The sequence below is a fragment of the Podarcis cretensis genome (genome assembly GCF_951804945.1).
Source record: "Podarcis cretensis genome assembly, chromosome: 1".
NCBI classification, from domain to species: Eukaryota; Metazoa; Chordata; class Lepidosauria; order Squamata; family Lacertidae; genus Podarcis; species Podarcis cretensis.
This window is the reverse complement of record NC_137170.1, coordinates 51,820,001-51,837,837: the sequence shown is the minus strand read 5'-3', so window position 1 is coordinate 51,837,837 and position 17,837 is coordinate 51,820,001. Positions and strand designations below refer to the sequence as shown.

Here is a 17,837-nt window from a genome sequence, read left to right as displayed (position 1 = left end):
GCAGAAGCTCCAGACTGCCTTAAAAGCAGAGAAAGGACTTTTGCACATGGAAAGGGACTATGTTATACTGACCTCCTAGTATCATAATCCAAGGTCAACCCATTGGGCCAGCCCAAGTCAGTGTTGATCAATATCTTGCGCTCAGAACCATCCAAGTTTGCGCGCTCAATTTTAGCGACTTGTCCCCAGTCTGTCCAGAAGAGGTATCTGGAGAAAAACCAAACACAGGATGACACACACACACACACACACACACACACACACACACACCACAGGCTGCTTCTGCACCAAGTAGTTCTTTTTTGGAGATGAAGGGAGAAGCTGTTTCCTCTGAAACTTTTTGCTGCTATTATTTGCAATGTCTCTCCTTACTAGGCTCCTCACTAGGGAGTAGATCTGCTGGTGGAGAGGGCTGGTGACTGCCTTTTGAAAAACATCTTCCTCCAGCCATCTGGCCAGCTGCAACTCTTCAACAAGACCAACAGGTCATCTGGTTCTAAGAGTCAGATTGTAGTCCTAACTCTTCTCGGTCCAGCAATGCTCACCTCTAGGCAAGAACAGAACCACAGGCAGGAGGGGCTCCAACAATCTAATCTGCAACCACTTGATGAAGTGCTACAGCTGAACAGCTAGCTGGATAGTGTGTTTGCTCATAAAGATTTGCTGGTAAAGGAGTCTACTTGGTCAACAGACCAGATGCTCCTATAGGCCCAAGGAGGACCTTAACCTTTGAAGCACTACTCTCCTCCCTCCACCCATTCTGCCTCTAGTTGTCCCCCAACTTACCCCTTCCTGGGAAAGACAGCAATTGCTCGGGGTTCATCCAGATTGTTATTAATTAGCACCTTCCTGCAGCTGCCATCTAGTCTTGCAACTTCAATGGTGTTGCGGCCCGTGTCAGTCCAGTAGAGGTTTCTAGCCACCCAGTCCACAGCTAGACCATCTGTAGTCTTCAGTCCTTGACCAATAACTGTTTCCATATTGCTGCCATTAAGGTCTGCTCGCCTGGAAAACAGTAGATACCAATGAAAATAAGAATTTCTGCCTATTAAAATACCACATTGCAAGGCAGATCTTGCAACACAAAGACCAGCTAGGTCTCATGTAATTAATGAATTAATGCACCAAAAGGAAGCTAATGAGTTCCTACCTGATGACATCTAAGAAGACATCTGTGTAGTAAATTTTGCCATCTACGCTGTCATAGTCCAGAGAGATAACATTGTTCAGCTCTGGGACAGGAACGTGAACGTCAGTGTGATCGCTAGTGTCCAGTGAGATGCGGCGGATAGAGCCTCGACTAGAGAAGAGGAGGTAGGTTTCAGGAGAAGGATCGCAGGTCCTCTCATCACTCTTCAACTGGATACCAGTAGGGCAGGCACAGGAGAAGCCTTCAGGATTTGGCAGGCAGAGATGGGAGCACCCACCATTCCTTACTCCACACTTGTTAGCACCTATGGGAAAACAAAGGAAGTCTCTCAGATTGGACTTTCCTGTGGTCCATATTAATTCAGTACTCTCCTACACAGTCCTTGTAAACAGGAGATTCTCAAGCAAAAGTAGGCACAAACATTTGTAGGCCCTGACTAAGGCTACTACTACCCAGTGTACCTCAGGTATTTTTTTAAAGGGTCGTAGAAAAAGTTAGAGGGACCACAGAAAGATGGAACTTTAGAAAGCAAAGCCTGCCAGTGTCTCTGAAGAAAAAACACCTCCTGACTGCACCCCCAAAATGATCAACAAGATAGGCAACAAGAGGGCAACAAAAGGATTTTGCATTATCCTTTGCCAGCACAATGGCACCAATAATGCTGTTTCAAACTGTGGGGAAACCCTAGCCCTACAGGGGAAATAGCAAGATGAACGCCTGGCAACTAAATAAACGTACAGAACAGGCACTTGAGAAGATTGTAAGTGTGAGGATGACAAGACAGGTGATTCAAATAAAATGGAAGGCTTCAAAGTGCTTGAGTGGTTTGAATGTAGTTTGGTTAAAAAAAAAAAAAGGTTTGAGTAGCTAGGATTAAGCAAGACTTCCCAACTCAGTGCTTTCCAGAGGCTGCTGGACCTAAACTCCCATCAGCTCCAGCCAGGATGGTCAATAGTCAGGGTTGATGGGCATTGTAGTCCAACAACAACTGACTCACACAGCCTGGCAAGGCTAGATTAGAGAACGGAGCAAGATCTGCAGAAAAGGCACAAAGGCCAAGTAAGAATTCTGATGTGAAAAAATCCTTGAAGAAGAAATGCAAAGAATTAAAGCATTGCAGTAAACAGTATCTGGGAGTGGTTGGGGGTGCAGAGGAGAAGTAAAGAACCCCCTTGGTGCCAGCTTCTAAGAGGACTCTCCAAACAATGTTTGGCTTGATGGGAGGGGGGGGGCTTACCTAGAGGGTGCTTCCTGTCAACAGCCTGGATGTCCATTAAGCCAGGCAGGTTTGCCCTGACTAAGATGACGTTAGCACCAGTGTTCTTGTCAGCCCTGTGGATGCTACGTGTTTGCCAATCTGTCCAGTAGATGTAGGAATCCAGCAGAGTGAGGCCGTAAGGGTGCTGTACTGGAGAAAGCAAGGTGCGGCGGTTTGCACCATTCAGGTCTGCAGCCTCAATGCGCTGAAGGACAGAGATGGAATGTTTATTCCCTTTTTGAGAGACAGAGAAAATCCCCAGAAAGCTGAAAACAAAGGCCTCAGATAGCTATGATTCCAAGCTACCATATTAGAAAAAATCTCACAAGCATACTTGGTTATCTCGTCACTGGGCAACTGTAGCTGCAGTTCATCAAGTGACAACACGTGAGCAATACCCACCAAAAGGCAGTGTTTGAGGTTAAGGCCAGGCAACATGAAAGCCTTGCCTTTGGCACTTGAATCCTGATGGGGATTTCTGACATGGAAGTCACCAAGAGATGTTGCAATAACTGGCCTCATTTGCATGTTACAATAAAACACAGTTAAACTGCTCACAATGCTCAGAAGTCATTGCTTTGCTCCTGCTCCCGGCTGCACCAAGAGTAGGAAGCCACGAGTTTTTGTGCATTGTGCTGTCTGAACCCAGACGCAGGGTCTCCAAGCAAACCACAAGTGGTAGAAACTCTAGCTCATGTGGCCCTTAAATGTAAAATGTATGATGAACTCCACCAACAATTTCTAGACCATCTATGTATTCCAACATGGAAACCAGAGACGGAGGTTATGCGCTTCTTATTACAGGGGAGAGACCAGGAGCTCATGAAGACAGTAGCTAAGTTCCTCTATTTGATTTTTTGTCGCCGAAGTATGCTACAGGATCCTGCCCTTGCTGGAAACCCACAGAGATGAGGCGTATTGCTCGCTTCTTTTGCCCTTTGGTGGGTGACTGTGCTGTTGGGGTGGCGACGAGATCGCACTGCCCTATCTATTCTGAATGTATTCTGAATGTTCTTATGTGATGCCAATAAAGATTACTTGACTTGACTTGACATAAGTGGTAGCCTAGCTTTATTCTTCACTTTGGGGCAAACAAGCCATGATCCCGGGTTCAGATTGACACAAGCCAAGGGGTCATGGTTTGTTGCTCTTGGCATAGCACAGGTAGGAGGACCAATGAAGGACCAGAGCAGGGAATTTCTGAGCAGGATGCACGACAGCGAATGGCTTAGCAGCTCATTTGTGCTCCACCACAGCTGAATGTCAGACATTAACTATGGCTTAATGCGTGTGCCACTGCTACTGCTGAGTGATGAACCTGCACTTATGAATTCCCTTAGTCCGCAAGGACTCTTAAATCCCTCTCATGCCATCCCTTCCTTCAGATATAAAGTTATTAACTCCACCCCAAGAAAACATTCTGCACGCCTTGCAGCAGTTCCAACCTCAGTATGTGCATCAGCCCAGAGCAGTTGTGATCCAGCTCGATCCACAGCCAGTCCATTCGGCCATCCCAGGTTGTTGTTGATAAGCACCGTGCGCCTGGAGCCATCCATGCCAGCTTGTTCCAGCTTGGCGTTCTCTCCCCAGTCCGTCCAATACATAAAACTGAAGGAAGAGGAAAAGCTAGTAAGCAACCAACTGAGAAGCTAGCATGGGAATTATTCCCATGCCTTCCCATCCTCTGCCTTTCCCTTGACCAAGACGTACTACAGCCAGCACTCACCCCATCTCGTGATACAGGGCAATGGCTCTTGGGCTGTCCAGGTTTTCCCATACCAAAACTCTCCTCATTGACCCATCCAGGTTGCCCACTTCAATCCTTTTGGTCCCTGTGTCAGTCCAATACACTTTGCGACCGATAGCATCCACTGCTAGTCCATCTGTGGTTTGCAACCCTAGTAAAAAAGCAGTAGCAATGTCATTGTTTCTTGCTACTGGCTAACCATCACATTTAGGATCTTCCCTCCTTAAAAACATCTGCAAGATTCACCAGGCATTTCTTACCATAAATATTCCTAGGTACTCCATGAGTAAACTCCAGAGAACTGACTATGCTATTAAGACTGTGCTCACATCACCCGGCAAAATCCATCTCTGAAAGCACCCTGGAGGAGTGGCTATTCCAGTAAAGCATCTATTACCTGTAGTAATGATATCTTCATACTGAGATCCATCTAAGGCAGCCCTGCTAATCTTCCTCAGGGTGCTGTCCGACCAATAGACCTTTCCTGTGGAAGAAATAGGAGAACATCAGCAACATCTACACAGAAAATCCTAAAAATAGGCATTAAAGAAGTAGCATTAGCAGATGAGGAAAGTATCATATTTTTCGCCCATAGGACGCTCCGTCCCATAGGACGCACCTAGTTTTTTTTTTTGGGGGGGGGGGAAATAAAGGGATTTTTCCCCCCTTTATTTCCCCCCCAAAACCAGGTCGGGGAAACCAAACCAGGTCGAGGAACAGCGGGATGGCGGCACTGTGCCTCCCTGCTGTCCCCCGAGCTTGTGGGGCTGGCCGATGTCTGCCCGGCACGCGGGCGCTCTGCTTCAGCGCGCCCTGCCCACCGGGCGGCAGGCTGCTATCCGCAGTGTGGGGAGCCCTGAGGGGAACTCCTGCAGGGCTCCCCACGCTGCAGATGTTTGCCCAGCGTGAGGGGCGCTCTGCTTCAGGGCGCCTTTCGTGCCGGGCGGCAGGCTGCTATCCGCAGCGAGGGGAGCCCTGCAGGAGTTCCCCGCAGGGCTCCCCACGCTGCGGATGTCTGCCCGGCGCGAGGGGCGCTCTGCTTCAGGGCGCCTGTCGTGCCGGGCGGCAGGCTGCTATCCTCAGTCTACATCTTAACAATTCGTAGATCAGGGATAGAGAACCCAAGGCTTCCACATGTTGTTAGACTTTGAGTCCAACCAGCCCCCACTGGATCAGTGCTTAAGATGGTTAAATGACACATTTCAGACCTTCTTGAGGATCCACTCCGATGGCAATAGCGTTTTTCATGGTGACATTGACTGACACAACTACGTCGGCAAAATACGGGATGTCAAGCGAAACCAGCCGAATATCCGACCTTCTAGCAAAGATCAGGAAGCTAGTCATGCCTGCGGAGTTGAAGACAAGAATATATTCCACAGTTAACACTGTTCTACTCAGCAGTTTCATATATGCCATCTCTGAGCTAACCAAGAAGCAACAAGGATATTTTCAAATATTGTTTTTGAATCTTATTTGTTTTTGGTGCTTTTAAAAAAATTAAGTTTAGTAGTTTTATTGTATGCTTGTAAAATGTCTTGAGGCTCATGTGAAAGTCAATTCAAGAATTAGTAATTGCCATCACAATTGCCAAACATTAAAAAAACCAAAACACTTCTGCTAAGGATGTCACTGGATGATCTGTTACAGACCACATATATGGTATGACAAAGAGGATATGGAGTGAAAGAGTAGAAGCAAGATTTACAGCTCTAGGGCTCTGAAATAAAGGTTGTGCATCTTCCATGCTTCTTGTGGCACAAGCATAGAATTTGCTACTTTGAGCATACATTACTTCTCATCCTAAGAAAATATATGACTTCCGGTTTTCAGGGGACAGCATCTTATTTCCTTTTCTGGATCTCGAGCCATGTCTACCATTCCTTTGGTCTCTTTTGCCCTGTTGGCTATCTTAATAGCCAAATCTGCTTTGTTTCATTGCCTTCTAACATTCTTTAAAGGTAAAGGTAAAGGGACCCCTGACCATTAGGTCCAGTCGTGACAGACTCTGGGGTTGCGGCGCTCATCTCGTTTTATTGACCGAGGGAGCCGGCGTACAGCTTCCGGGTCATGTAGCCAGCAGGACTAAGCTGATTCTGGCGAACCAGAGCAGCGCATGGAAACACCGCTTACCTTCCCGCCAGAGCGGTACCTGTTTATCTACTTGCACTTTGACGTGCTTTCGAACTGCTAGGTTGGCAGGAGCAGGGACCGAGCAACGGGAGCTCACCCTGTTGTGGGGATTCGAACCGCCGACCTGATCGGCAAGTCCTAGGTTCTGTGGTTTAACCCACAGCGCCACCCGCGTCCTTTTCTGATATTCTTTACTTTACCATAAATCCTAAATGTTCAGGCTGAATCATGCTAATTATGCCATATATTAAATGTGCACAATGTATTCTGATTGCAGAATCTGGGTTTCCCTGGGCCAAGATTTATTTGGTGGGTGTATTCATACCAAGAGCATTTTTTGTGTTTCCCAAGCCTATGTGGCACCCTCCAGACGTTGTTGGACTCCAACTCCTGCCAGCCCCAGCCAGCACAGCTACTGGTCAGGGATGATGGGAGCTGGGGTGCAGCAACACTGGTTATCCCTGCTGTAGGGCTTTGTACCTAGAGGCCTATCAAGAGAAGGCTCTGGGGATTAGAGACCCAGATGCTGCAGAATGTGAGGAGACCTACCTGGTAAGCAAGTCTTGCCATCTGGCTGTAGGTTGATACCAGTGGGACAAGTACAGCTGTGACCTTTAGGGAGAGGAGCCAGGAGGCAAAGGTGACTGCATCCACCATTATTAACTGTGCATGCTGTATGTACTGGAAAAAAAGGAGAAGAAAACAATGCATCATGACAAGGCCAGACAGAGAAGCCCAAAGCATTCTGGGAAATGATATATAAAGGGTTGGAAAAAAATGTTTAAAATAACTTTTGTGGAAAAAAATTAAGCTTTTTTAAAAAAAGGAATTTTAGATGCGGAAATACCAAAGGAGCAGAAAAGGCTATTCATGTACACGATGATGGCACCACTGATGCTTTTGGCCCGGAGATGGAAGGAAGACAAAGTCCCGACCAGAGAGGAATGGCTGATAAAGATGATGGATTACACTGAAATGACCAGGATGATCAGAAATCAATAAGATAGAAATTTTACTAAGGAAGGGGGGGGGAATATAATTTATCTTGGAGAACACTGTAAGCAACTTGAAACTTTGGCCGGATTGTAACAATACCTGTAATGTGACAAGAACTATGGGAAAACAGGATTTTTTTATTATTATTAAGAAAATGGAGAATCTTCTAAGATGCAGTTGGAAAAAGGAATGTTGATGGAACCCATGGAGGGGTAGAGGGAATTCCAAAGATTCAGGAAATCCTTTATATGTATGATTAGGATAGTAATATAATAATTTATAATAATTTTATTATTTATACCACACCCATCTGAATAAAAATGTAAATTGTAAAAACCAATAAAAACATTGTAAAAGAAAGTGGAGAATCCCAATGCAGAATATGTCAGGAAGAGACTCCATCAGGCAAGGCCTCTTTCCACCTGCCTTGCCCCACCCTCTGACCCTAGGAGTCCTCATAAGGGAGCTGGTCCTGGAGGAAGAACTGTGAGGGAGAGACTCCATCAGGCAAGGCCTCCATCCACCTGCCTTGCTCTATCCTCTGCTTCTCGATGTGTATTGTATTGTTTTATGTACTGTGGCTTGCCGTTGTTTTATTGATTATAGTTTAGATATTATTTATTGTAACTACTGAGTAGATTTCTGTTTAACTTTTATATGTTGATATTATTATTTTCTAATGATTGTTGAATGTTACTTTTCTGATGTAGGTTGCCTATTTTAAAGTTATGTTTTATTATCACATTTTTGTATTGCATTAGATTGTTGTAAGATGTACATTTTTTGTTTCTTCAGCTTGTAAACCGCCTTGAGAACAGTGGTACCTCGGGTTGCATACGCTTCAGGTTACAGACTCCGCTAACCCAGAAATAGTACCTTGGGTTAAGAACTTTGCTTCAGGATGAGAACAGAAATCATGCTCCAGCGGCGCGGCGGCAGCAGGAGGCCCCATTAGCTAAAGTGGTGCTTCAGGTTAAGAACAGTTTCAGGTTAAGAACGGACCTCCGGAAAGAATTAAGTACTTAACCTGAGGTACCACTGTATTGTAAGACAGAAGGACGGTATACAAATTAAAAATGATGATGACAACAGCATGCTTCAAAATTCTACAAGCATGCATGTGAACATAAACAGCACAGAGGAGCGCTTTCCATTAAAATGAGTCACAAAGGATTCATTCGCATGTACTTTTGAGTTAAATTTCTGTTGGGGTGCAGGTTGCTTAGAATCACAGGACTGTAGAGTTGGGAGGAACCCTGAGGATCGTCTAGAGTCCAAACCCCCGCAATTCAGGAATAGGCAGTCATCCCGCAGAGGCTCTCTAGCTGTAGGGACATGCCAAGCAGAAAGGGATGGTGTATCCCCTCCCATGTACCTGAAGGCCTGTGCCGATGGAAGACATGGATGTCCATGAGGTTTTCCAGGTTGTCCTGCAGAGTTTCACGATTCTGCCCTGTCCTTTTGTCAGCACTCTGGATGCTCTTTGCCTGCCAGTCGGTCCAGTAGAGCCGAGCTCCATAAAGAGTAAGCCCAAAGGGGTGAGGCAGGTTGCTTCCGATCAGCACCTGTCAGTCCCCAAAACAAAGACCCGTAAGAAGTTTTAGTAACAACACACAGCCGGGATAGCAACAGGGACCAAAGGGGGCTGTTTTTCAGTCCAAAGAGCCGCAAATCCTTCTGGGCAACCTCCTAGGGGCCACATGCAATTGGTTTTATTTGCCAGAGGCAAAAAGGGGCTGTGCAACAAATTTTTCCTTTGTACAGTAGCCTGCATTTTACCCTCTCTATACTCCATCCAGGCATCATCAGAGTTGAAGGACACATTCCAGCCAGGTAAAAGCACATGGGGTGTAAAATAGGACCAGGGAGGGTTATGGCATGAGAAGAGATCTGAGGACCAGGCAGAGAGACCTGGAGGGCATATTTGGCCCCTGGGCCCCAGGTTCCCCACCCCGGTCTAGCATCCATCTCTCTCCTTGTACTTTTTGCAGTATGCATTCTTCACTCAGGAGTAGATTGATTTGCAGGTTCAGACAGACATTAATTCAAAGCATTATTTTATTTTTAATTTTTTGGGTCAATAACAAGATGGTTCCTACCCTTGGGCTAATTATCTAAGCAGCCGAGACCTTTTGGAGACCAGAAGCAAGTTGCATTGGACCAATTGGCAAACACACATCCCAGTAAGTTTCCGAGCACAATTAAAAGTGTTGGTGTGGAGCTTTAAAGCCCTAAACGGCCTCGGTCCTGTATACCTGAAGGAGCGTCTCCACCCCCATCATCCAGCCTGAACACTGAGGTCCAGTGCCGAGGGCCTTCTGGCGGTTCCCTCGCTGCGAGAAGTGAGGTTACAGGGAACCAGGCAGAAGGCTTTCTCGGTAGTAGCGCCTGCCCTGTGGAACACCCTCCCAGCAGATGTCAAAGCAATAAGCAACTATTTTACTATTAAGGGACAACTGAAGGCGGCCCTGTTTAGGGAAGTTTTTAATGTTTGATGCGGTATTGTTTTTAATATTCAGTTGGAAGTCACCCAGAGTGGCTGGGAAAACCCAGCCAGATGGGCGGGTATAAATAAATTATTACTATTATTACTACTATTACTATTATTATTATTATATTTTATCCCAAAGCAATTCCTATTTACAGCTCCTTTCCCAGAAGCCTTCGATTCACCTTGGCTTTCTTACCTTCCTGTTGCTGCCATCCAGGCCAGCGTACTCAATTGTCTTCATGCCAGCATCTGCCCAGTACAGACGATGAGATTCATAATCAATGGCTAGTCCATTGGGCCAGGTCAGGTTGGAAGAGATGATCACCAAGCGGTCAGAGGCGTCCATGCCTGCACGCTCAATCTTCGGGTTAGCCCCCCAGTCAGTCCAGTACATGAATCTGCACACACACACACACAAAACTGCACGTGACTTCTGTTCCTTTAGTGGCAGAATTATTTTCCCCTGCCAATGAGCTCCACAAACAAACGGGCAAGTGCTTTCAACTTTCATAGTGACTACTCTCCTAAACCAGAATCTGTACACCCTACTCTAAGACTCCATGCAAAGGAAGAGTAATAAAAAATAAAAAAGGCTGCCAAGAGATCCCATTATCATGTGGGCCTTCTCTTTTCTGCAAAAATGAGGCAATAGAATTTCAGGACTTTCAGTTTAGAACTTCCATGTGCCATCAGACCATTCCATGAACTTCAAAAAATTAAGACAACACAGTTTCTCTTTAGTCTGTTTTTGTAGGCAAACCTAGGTTGCACTGCTTTCTCACAATGTCTCCTTCCAGGTAGTGACAGTAAGCGATATGAAATGGCCAGAGACAGAGACAGAGCATCAGGAATACAGGAAGCTGCCTTGTGCAGAGTCAGGCACTGGTCCACCTAGCCTCACTATTGTCTACGCTGACAGGCAGTGGCTCTACAAGGTTTCAGGCAGGGGACTTTTCCGGCGCAAACTGGAGATGCCAGGGATTGAACTCGGGACCTTTGGCATGCAAGGCAGATGTTCTGCCAATGAGCTACAGCCCTTCCTAAACAGTGAAGGTCATAGAATTATAAAGTTGAGATCTAGTCTAACCCCCGCAATGCAGGAATCTTTTGCCCAACATGGGGCTCAGCCCCACGACCCTGACATTAAGAGCATCATGGTCTACTGACTGAGCTATCAATGTTAAAAAGCTAGGAACGGGTTTCTTTTTCTTTCTGTGGGACCTTGGCGAACTGAGATTTGTCCCTATTTGCAACCAGAAAGAACATTTCAAATTCCAGGTCAGATAAGGACAGACCAGTTAAAGACCAATGAGCTTATTTGGCTTTTGTTTGTTTCTTTTAAATTTTTACTGAAATTACACCTTGTCCTACAGGCAACTCTGATCAGGTATGCTTTGGCCCCTTCTGTTCTTGGCTTGCACATGTTGGACACGGAGGAGGATCCTTGCATATGGGTAGCTGGACTAGGGCAGTCTGATTGCTCCCAGCCCTGCTGTTTTAGCAGAGCCATCCACACCGGCGTCCAGGCCCCCCCCAACCTTTCAGGAATTGCAACAGGGACCTCGCAGGGCAGTGGCATGAAAAATTTAAACACAATAGCACAAAGGAGACCCTGCTATGCAGACTCCTGCGAAAGCAGCTTCTCACCCTCCAACAGGGTCCACCACAATATCCCTGGGTCTGTCTAGATTCTCCCAGATCAGTACAGTCCGCATAGTTCCATCTGTGTTAGACACCTCTATCCGGTCTGTTCCTGCATAGATTAGAAGAAGAGGATGGAAAGACCATAAGCCTCCAGAGTCATAGGGGAGACCATTAAAGAGAAACATCTAGACAAAAGTACAGTCTCCACTTCACTCCCATCACCAAAACTGAAAGTATCAGCAAGCTAAATTGCTCAGCGACCCTGAGAAGTTTGCTTTAGAATCCCACTCCACATCTGTACAAACTCTCAGTCAACTAGGCTGCATTTTGAAGCAAGCTTACTTCAGAAGCAACTTCCACTAAAATCAGTGAAACAGAGGACCAGATGCTATTAGCATAGCCAAATGTAAATCATTTCCTGGACTGTACCACTTCAGGCTGCAGTCCAGCCTGCTGCAGTCCAGCAAAGGGGGGGGGGGGAGAGACCTCTGTGCATAGCAAAATAGCATGTCAGGGACAAATGGAAGCTGGATCATCTCTGTACCTGAGCATACTTTTATTTTCCACATGCAGAGAAAATAAATCATGCTTCCCCTATGGGGAAGAATCCAGACATGAAGCCCTCAAGCCACAGTCTGAAACGGCTTGAGGAAAAGCTTTAATTCTGTGGTCTATACAAACAAATCCATATAGGAATAAGGTGCACGGCAAGATGTTTGAAATGTCATGCAAGGACATTTGTGCGGCCATTGAGAACATCTTTTTCGGATTATTAAACAGGAGCTCATACTCCCTGAATTTCTAGGAAAGCAGCAAAGCTGCATTTGGACACCATGGTTTAATTTTTAATGGGAAGAAAATGAGTCTCGTCTACTCCTGAGCTATCCCCCGCCTCCCAACATAGTCACAAGACGTTTGGCCCATTTTTGATTAACCACAACGCACTGTGCTGTTCAAACCTTACAAAACTGATGAACCTTGTTTCAAAACGGCCAACTTCAAACCACGGTTTATTAATCCAATTCGTTTCAACAAACCATAGTTAAGATTAACCACCGTTTACAGTTCAGATGTGACACATTAAAGTAATAGAATTTGGGAGAGGAAGCTTTCATTATTATCCTCACAACCAAGCTGGAGGAGAAGACAGGAGTGGGAAGATACCAAACCCAGGGGGCGGGGGACATGGCTGATAAACCACAGATTTATTGTGATGTCTGAAAACAATCCATTTCATGTCCATAGAAGGATGTAATATGCCAACCAGTTTGTCTGTGGGGGAGGGGATATTGTTCATACTTCCAAATATGCATTATTTGGTATGGCCCAGTTAGGATTTAGGAGGCAATGCTCCAGAGACTAAGGTGGTTTTAGATAGTCAGTACCTGCATCTGTCCAGTACAACTTGTTGGTGACCCAGTCCACAGCCAGACCAGCAGGGCTTTCCAGGCTGCTATCTGCCACAACCTAGCAAGAAACAAAAGCAAGAAGGAATCTTAGGGGGAGAGAGGGGTTCCCTTAACAGACTTGCTGCTGGATCCTGCTCAGCAGCAGAAACTTGTACTATCCACATTCAACTACGAATGGATGTTCACAGATAACTGAATATCAACATCAAAGAGATGGATGCAGAACAAACTAAGATGTAGCATGCCATCATCTGGCTGCTTCAATGATAAATTGTGGGCGCACACAAAAGATGATTAGAGAATTGATGTGCGCTAGCGGGACTTAAAATTTAATTTGTCCCAGCTGTTTGAGAAAGGTACACTGTAATTATCTCCTGACAGTCTAGATCATATTCTAGCTATCTTCATTTCACTCATTTATTGGACGGCGCAGATGCCCTCATTTCAATGTTTGATTGCATTAGCTGCCCACAGGCACTTGCAAGGCGGCATGCGCATGCCGGTGTGCAGCCAAGCCAGCAATACAGAGAAGTCAATCAAACTGTAATATTCATCTTCAAAAAGGCTTAAATTTCCAAAACAACGCTGTGCGGTGCCTCACCACCCCAGAAGCACATTACCTCCTGTCCTGTTCCATCCCATTTTGCCCGACTAATGGAATCAGTGCCGACGTCCGTCCAGTAGACGTAATCATCCTTTGCATCCCAGTCCAGGGCCACTGCGTTGCGCACATCGGCCAAGGGGATGACGGCATCAGACAGGTCTTCTGTGTCGAAGCTGATACGACGGATGTCCATCCTTCGGGCAAAAAGCAGGAACTTGTCAAGACCTGATCAAAGGTCGAAAGGTCTTCTTTTAATTTCTCTAAGTTCAACAACATGGTAACAGACAACAGAAAATTATCTCGTTACGTCTTAAGCTCTGCTGCATCCACGCCCCTTTTGCATGGACTTCTATGACATGTGTATCCAATATAGTGGAGGACAGACAATGCATAGCTAGCAAGTGGGTAGGATGCTGGACACATCTGCCGTTGGCAGAGGATGCTTGGGGTGAGGACAGAGGAGGATGTGCTGCTGGGAAAGCATCTCCCCAAGGGAAGCAAATCTGACACAAAATGAAAGCGGGCTGACAACCCTTCTAAAAGGAGGAGAATCATCCTTTCACCAGTCTCCCATATAAATAAGAGATAAGGATGTGAGGGCCCTGCTGGATCAGCCCAGTCAAGCCTAGTATCCTGTGTCTCACAGTGACCAAGTTGATGCTTCTGGAAAGCCCAGGAGCAGGGCACGAAAGCAAATTTGCCTTAGTAACTGGCATTCAGAGGTATACTGCTTCTGAATCAGGAGTGTCATGGCTAGGAGCTGTTCATAAACATATGCCCCATAACTTATTTACTAATTTATTTATAAGATTTCCTGTCTGTCCTTTGCCTTAAGGTCCCAGGGCAGGCAACAACAGAATATGCAATTATAAAACAGATAAAACTGTTTAAAGTATAAAACAGGTGAATCCTTTCCACATGGAAACAGAACAGTATAAATTCAGTATAAAATTTGTCTGAACCCTGTTTAAGAAACAACTATGCAAGTGGCATTTGATAGTATATTTCATAAGTGAATTGCGCATTGTGTCTTTTGTCTGTCTCGAATCATGACTGATTCCATTAGGTGACCCTGAAATCTAGTATGACGTAAGAGAAACCATTCCCTCTATCCACATTCTCCACACCACTTTACAAACTCATGTCGTGTTCCATCTCCATCTCTTTATTGTGATGTAACCCACTTTTCAATTTAACAAAAAAAAAAAAATCACAAAGCTGTCTTTTATTGTTCTAAGCGAAAAACCTTCAAACATATTCACCTTTTCATATAGGGCTCAATTACACCAATCATTTTGCAAGTTCTCTCCGGCATCTTTTCCAGCTCTATAGTATTTTTTTATAGATTCAACCAGAATCCAACACAACATTTAAAAGGCAGCTCTGCCATCAATGTACATAAGCACTTTACATACTACCCATTTTGTTTACATAAACACTTTACAATACTGCCATTTTAACCTTCAATCCTTTCCCTGACCATCCATAGTATAGAATATGCCTTTTTTCTGTTTGTTTTGCCTGCAACCCTCCTCCTCTCTCTTTTTCTTTCTTTCTCTCACTTTCACATGCATGTGCATGCGTGTGCACAGACACCTATCAAGGTGTAAAAGCTCTTCTTTATCACACTTACTCTGAGCGCAGGTGTGGCTGCTGGTCTTCCGAAAGCCTGTGGGGCAAGCGCAGGTATACGACGTGTTGTTCGGTAGGCACAGGTGAGTGCAGCCCCCATTGTTGGCTCCGCAACGGTTTCTCCCTGCTCAAATAGCCAAAAACAACCACATATAAGGAAACTAGTAGAAAAAGCAAAGGCTTTAGTTGGTGTTTGGGAAAGATTCAGGGCTTCAAAAGGGCATGCTTTGGAAAAGCTGCTTTGAGTCTTCAAAGATAGCTCATGTGACCATGATCCCTGAAGTTGCTCTGCCCAAACATTCAGAATCAAGAGTCAAGATTTGGACCTTTAAAGTCTACCCATTTTTCTAGGTGAAAATAAGCTGGAAAATAAAAAGGGAGGGTTTGAGAGGTCCGAAAGCACCCCACATTTATTTTGATAGCGGTTAATTTAATGAAACCTAACCCACTCAGAATTCTAACAGGACACATACTCTACAAATGTTTTTTTAACAACAGGGGATGGCTATTTTTTTTCAGGCTCCATGTTTTAACCATGTCAGTGCAAATAGAATGGGAGGAGTTCAACATACCACTAAAAAGACTATTCCGTCAACACAAGCGTTTCAGCTTGCCAGATGGAACCATCTCGCCTTGTCTCCCTGCCCCCAAACTCTGCTCTAGGAGTTCCCCTGATCCCACCCCCCGCATGTCAAATGTGGAAGAAAGGAGAAGGAGGAAGGGGGGGGGGAACCTGTTACACTAGCAGAAGACCTTGTGCTGGAATCTCCTAGCAGGACTGATTAGCTGAATCTGGCCCAAGAGAGTCTCTGGATAGCAGGCGCTAGTCACCATAGCCCTTTTCCTTCTGAAGTTACCTGCTGGTTGGCGCTGAGGATGCAATGTGTGGATGTCCATGGGGAAGTGGAGCTTGTTGCGGATGATCTCCTGGTTCTTGCCAGTAAACTTGTTGGCGCTGTTTATGCTCTTGGTATGCCAATCTGTCCAGTACAGGCTGTCTTCAAACACCGTGATGGCAAACGGATGTGGAAGGCCTGCAGCAAGAGGGCAGTAAAGGCACATGGATTATTCTAGCCTCCAGAGAAAACAAAACCACTCTTTCTACTGAGTGCTTCTACCTCTAACTCAGAACTGTCTCCAATTAAAGGAGTAAGCATGGCCAAGTCACGAGCTGAGAAGACACAGATGAAGCCCACTTGAAGGAGAAACATGACTGCTGATTTAAGAAGATAAGTATAGCTTAGATCAGAGCTGTGAACAAACTGCATACAGTGCATTCCTATTCTATGTGACTTGAGAGTTTAAACTTCACTTTGACTAGTGAAGGAGATGGGCAGCGGCCTCTCTCATTGCTAACTCTGCCTCATACAATTAAATGTGCAAGACACAAGCAGGGTGTGCACTGTGTCTGTAGTTTCTTAGCACTGGAAGTCCAGTGGCCAACAGTCCCACTGTCCTTATTCATTATTTCATCAGAGCCACTTTTTGCCTGCTCTCCGTTGAACTCAATCCCAGAGCAAGTCACAAGAAGAACTCCTAGTACAGTAATAAACTCAACAATAAAAACCACTGGAAAAACTCATCAAAATCCGTAACAGCAAATCAGAATCAGCAAGGGCAAGCTTCTACTCTATTTTGAAACCATTTATCCAAACACCAGACTGAAAAGATATGACTTTAAAAGGCACCTAAAACCCATCAAATTTGGTGAGGGAGGGGCATTCCATTATCTCACCTTGGCTAATAACAGCCTTCCTGTTCTGTCCATCCAAGTCAGCCCTCTCGATAACGTGATGCTTGGCATCCACCCAATACATTCGATGCCCTGCATAGTCAATAGTTAGCCCGTTTGGCCAGAAAAGATGGGTGTCAGCAATGATGCGTCGATTGGAGCCATCCATGCTGGAGTACTCGATGCGAGGAGTATTTCCCCAGTCTGTCCAGTAGATGGTGCTATTGGAGAAGAGAAAAGTTGTAAAGGCTGGAAATATGGGATCTTTGTGGATTATGTGAAAAGCAACCAGGCATATCTATGGCAAAATGATTGGTACAAGAGATTATGCATTCAGGTGTTCAGGAGCACTTATGAGGCCTAGGAGAATGGGAAGAGCTTCACTGCTAGGACAATAGTTCTCATGAGCAGAACTCTATTCAATAGATGCTCCTGCTGCTGGAGAAAGAGAAGATTTATTTATTTTTGCAAATTTCATTTTCCCCTGCAGCCCTCCGAAAAGTCATGCTGGAGGGTTGGGTGCAGGTGTGAAAGGGAAATTAGCAAAAAAAAGAAGAACAGCACAAACCCCAGTTGGAACCTCCAGCTGGTTTTGTCTGCATTTCAGCTTGGCCAGTTTCAGTTCAGTATGTTTGGACAAATAAATTAACATGGGAACCACCACCCTGGAAACCAACCCCTCCTCACTCACCCCTCCATGGGGTGAAGGGCAATTGCGCGAGGCTTCTCCAGGTTCTCCCAGAGAAGCACCTTCCGGTGGGTGCCGTCCAAGTTTGCCACTTCAATGCGAGATGTTCCAGAGTCTGTCCAGTACAGCTTGTCGTGGATCCAGTCAATGGCCAATCCACCTGGGACACAAAACAGAAGGGAAGTCAAGGTGATTAGTGTATTCTGTGCAACGAAGAGAATCCCATGAAGCAACTACCATAATTTTTTTCCTCCTACTAAACTAAAGAAAAAGGGGAGCAGAGTCCTTCCTTCGCCATGCCTTGCCAAATCAAAGCAGCGCTACACTAGCAAAACCACTAGTTTATCGACCTA

General features: G+C 45.5%; 1 protein-coding gene across 3 annotated transcripts in view; it reads right to left on the bottom strand.

Annotated features, from left to right (window-relative positions):
• LRP4 (LDL receptor related protein 4) overlaps nucleotides 1-17,837 on the bottom strand; it is a 97,919-nt gene that overhangs the window by 12,369 nt on the left and 67,713 nt on the right. For 2 of the 3 annotated variants that reach the window (XM_079950435.1, XM_079950433.1), the window contains exons 13-30: nucleotides 17,488-17,644; nucleotides 16,800-17,017; nucleotides 15,922-16,098; nucleotides 15,066-15,191; nucleotides 13,449-13,657; nucleotides 12,805-12,886; nucleotides 11,423-11,528; nucleotides 9,972-10,173; nucleotides 8,660-8,849; nucleotides 6,838-6,969; nucleotides 5,364-5,504; nucleotides 4,553-4,639; nucleotides 4,135-4,306; nucleotides 3,854-4,016; nucleotides 2,388-2,613; nucleotides 1,151-1,454; nucleotides 787-1,005; nucleotides 73-207 (exon numbers count right to left, since the gene is read on the bottom strand). In XM_079950435.1, the coding sequence (XP_079806561.1) occupies nucleotides 73-207; nucleotides 787-1,005; nucleotides 1,151-1,454; nucleotides 2,388-2,613; nucleotides 3,854-4,016; nucleotides 4,135-4,306; nucleotides 4,553-4,639; nucleotides 5,364-5,504; nucleotides 6,838-6,969; nucleotides 8,660-8,849; nucleotides 9,972-10,173; nucleotides 11,423-11,528; nucleotides 12,805-12,886; nucleotides 13,449-13,657; nucleotides 15,066-15,191; nucleotides 15,922-16,098; nucleotides 16,800-17,017; nucleotides 17,488-17,644 (3,046 nt within the window). The remainder of the gene's footprint in view (nucleotides 1-72; nucleotides 208-786; nucleotides 1,006-1,150; nucleotides 1,455-2,387; nucleotides 2,614-3,853; nucleotides 4,017-4,134; nucleotides 4,307-4,552; nucleotides 4,640-5,363; nucleotides 5,505-6,837; nucleotides 6,970-8,659; nucleotides 8,850-9,971; nucleotides 10,174-11,422; nucleotides 11,529-12,804; nucleotides 12,887-13,448; nucleotides 13,658-15,065; nucleotides 15,192-15,921; nucleotides 16,099-16,799; nucleotides 17,018-17,487; nucleotides 17,645-17,837) is intronic. The other variant, XM_079950434.1, reaches the window with a different exon arrangement.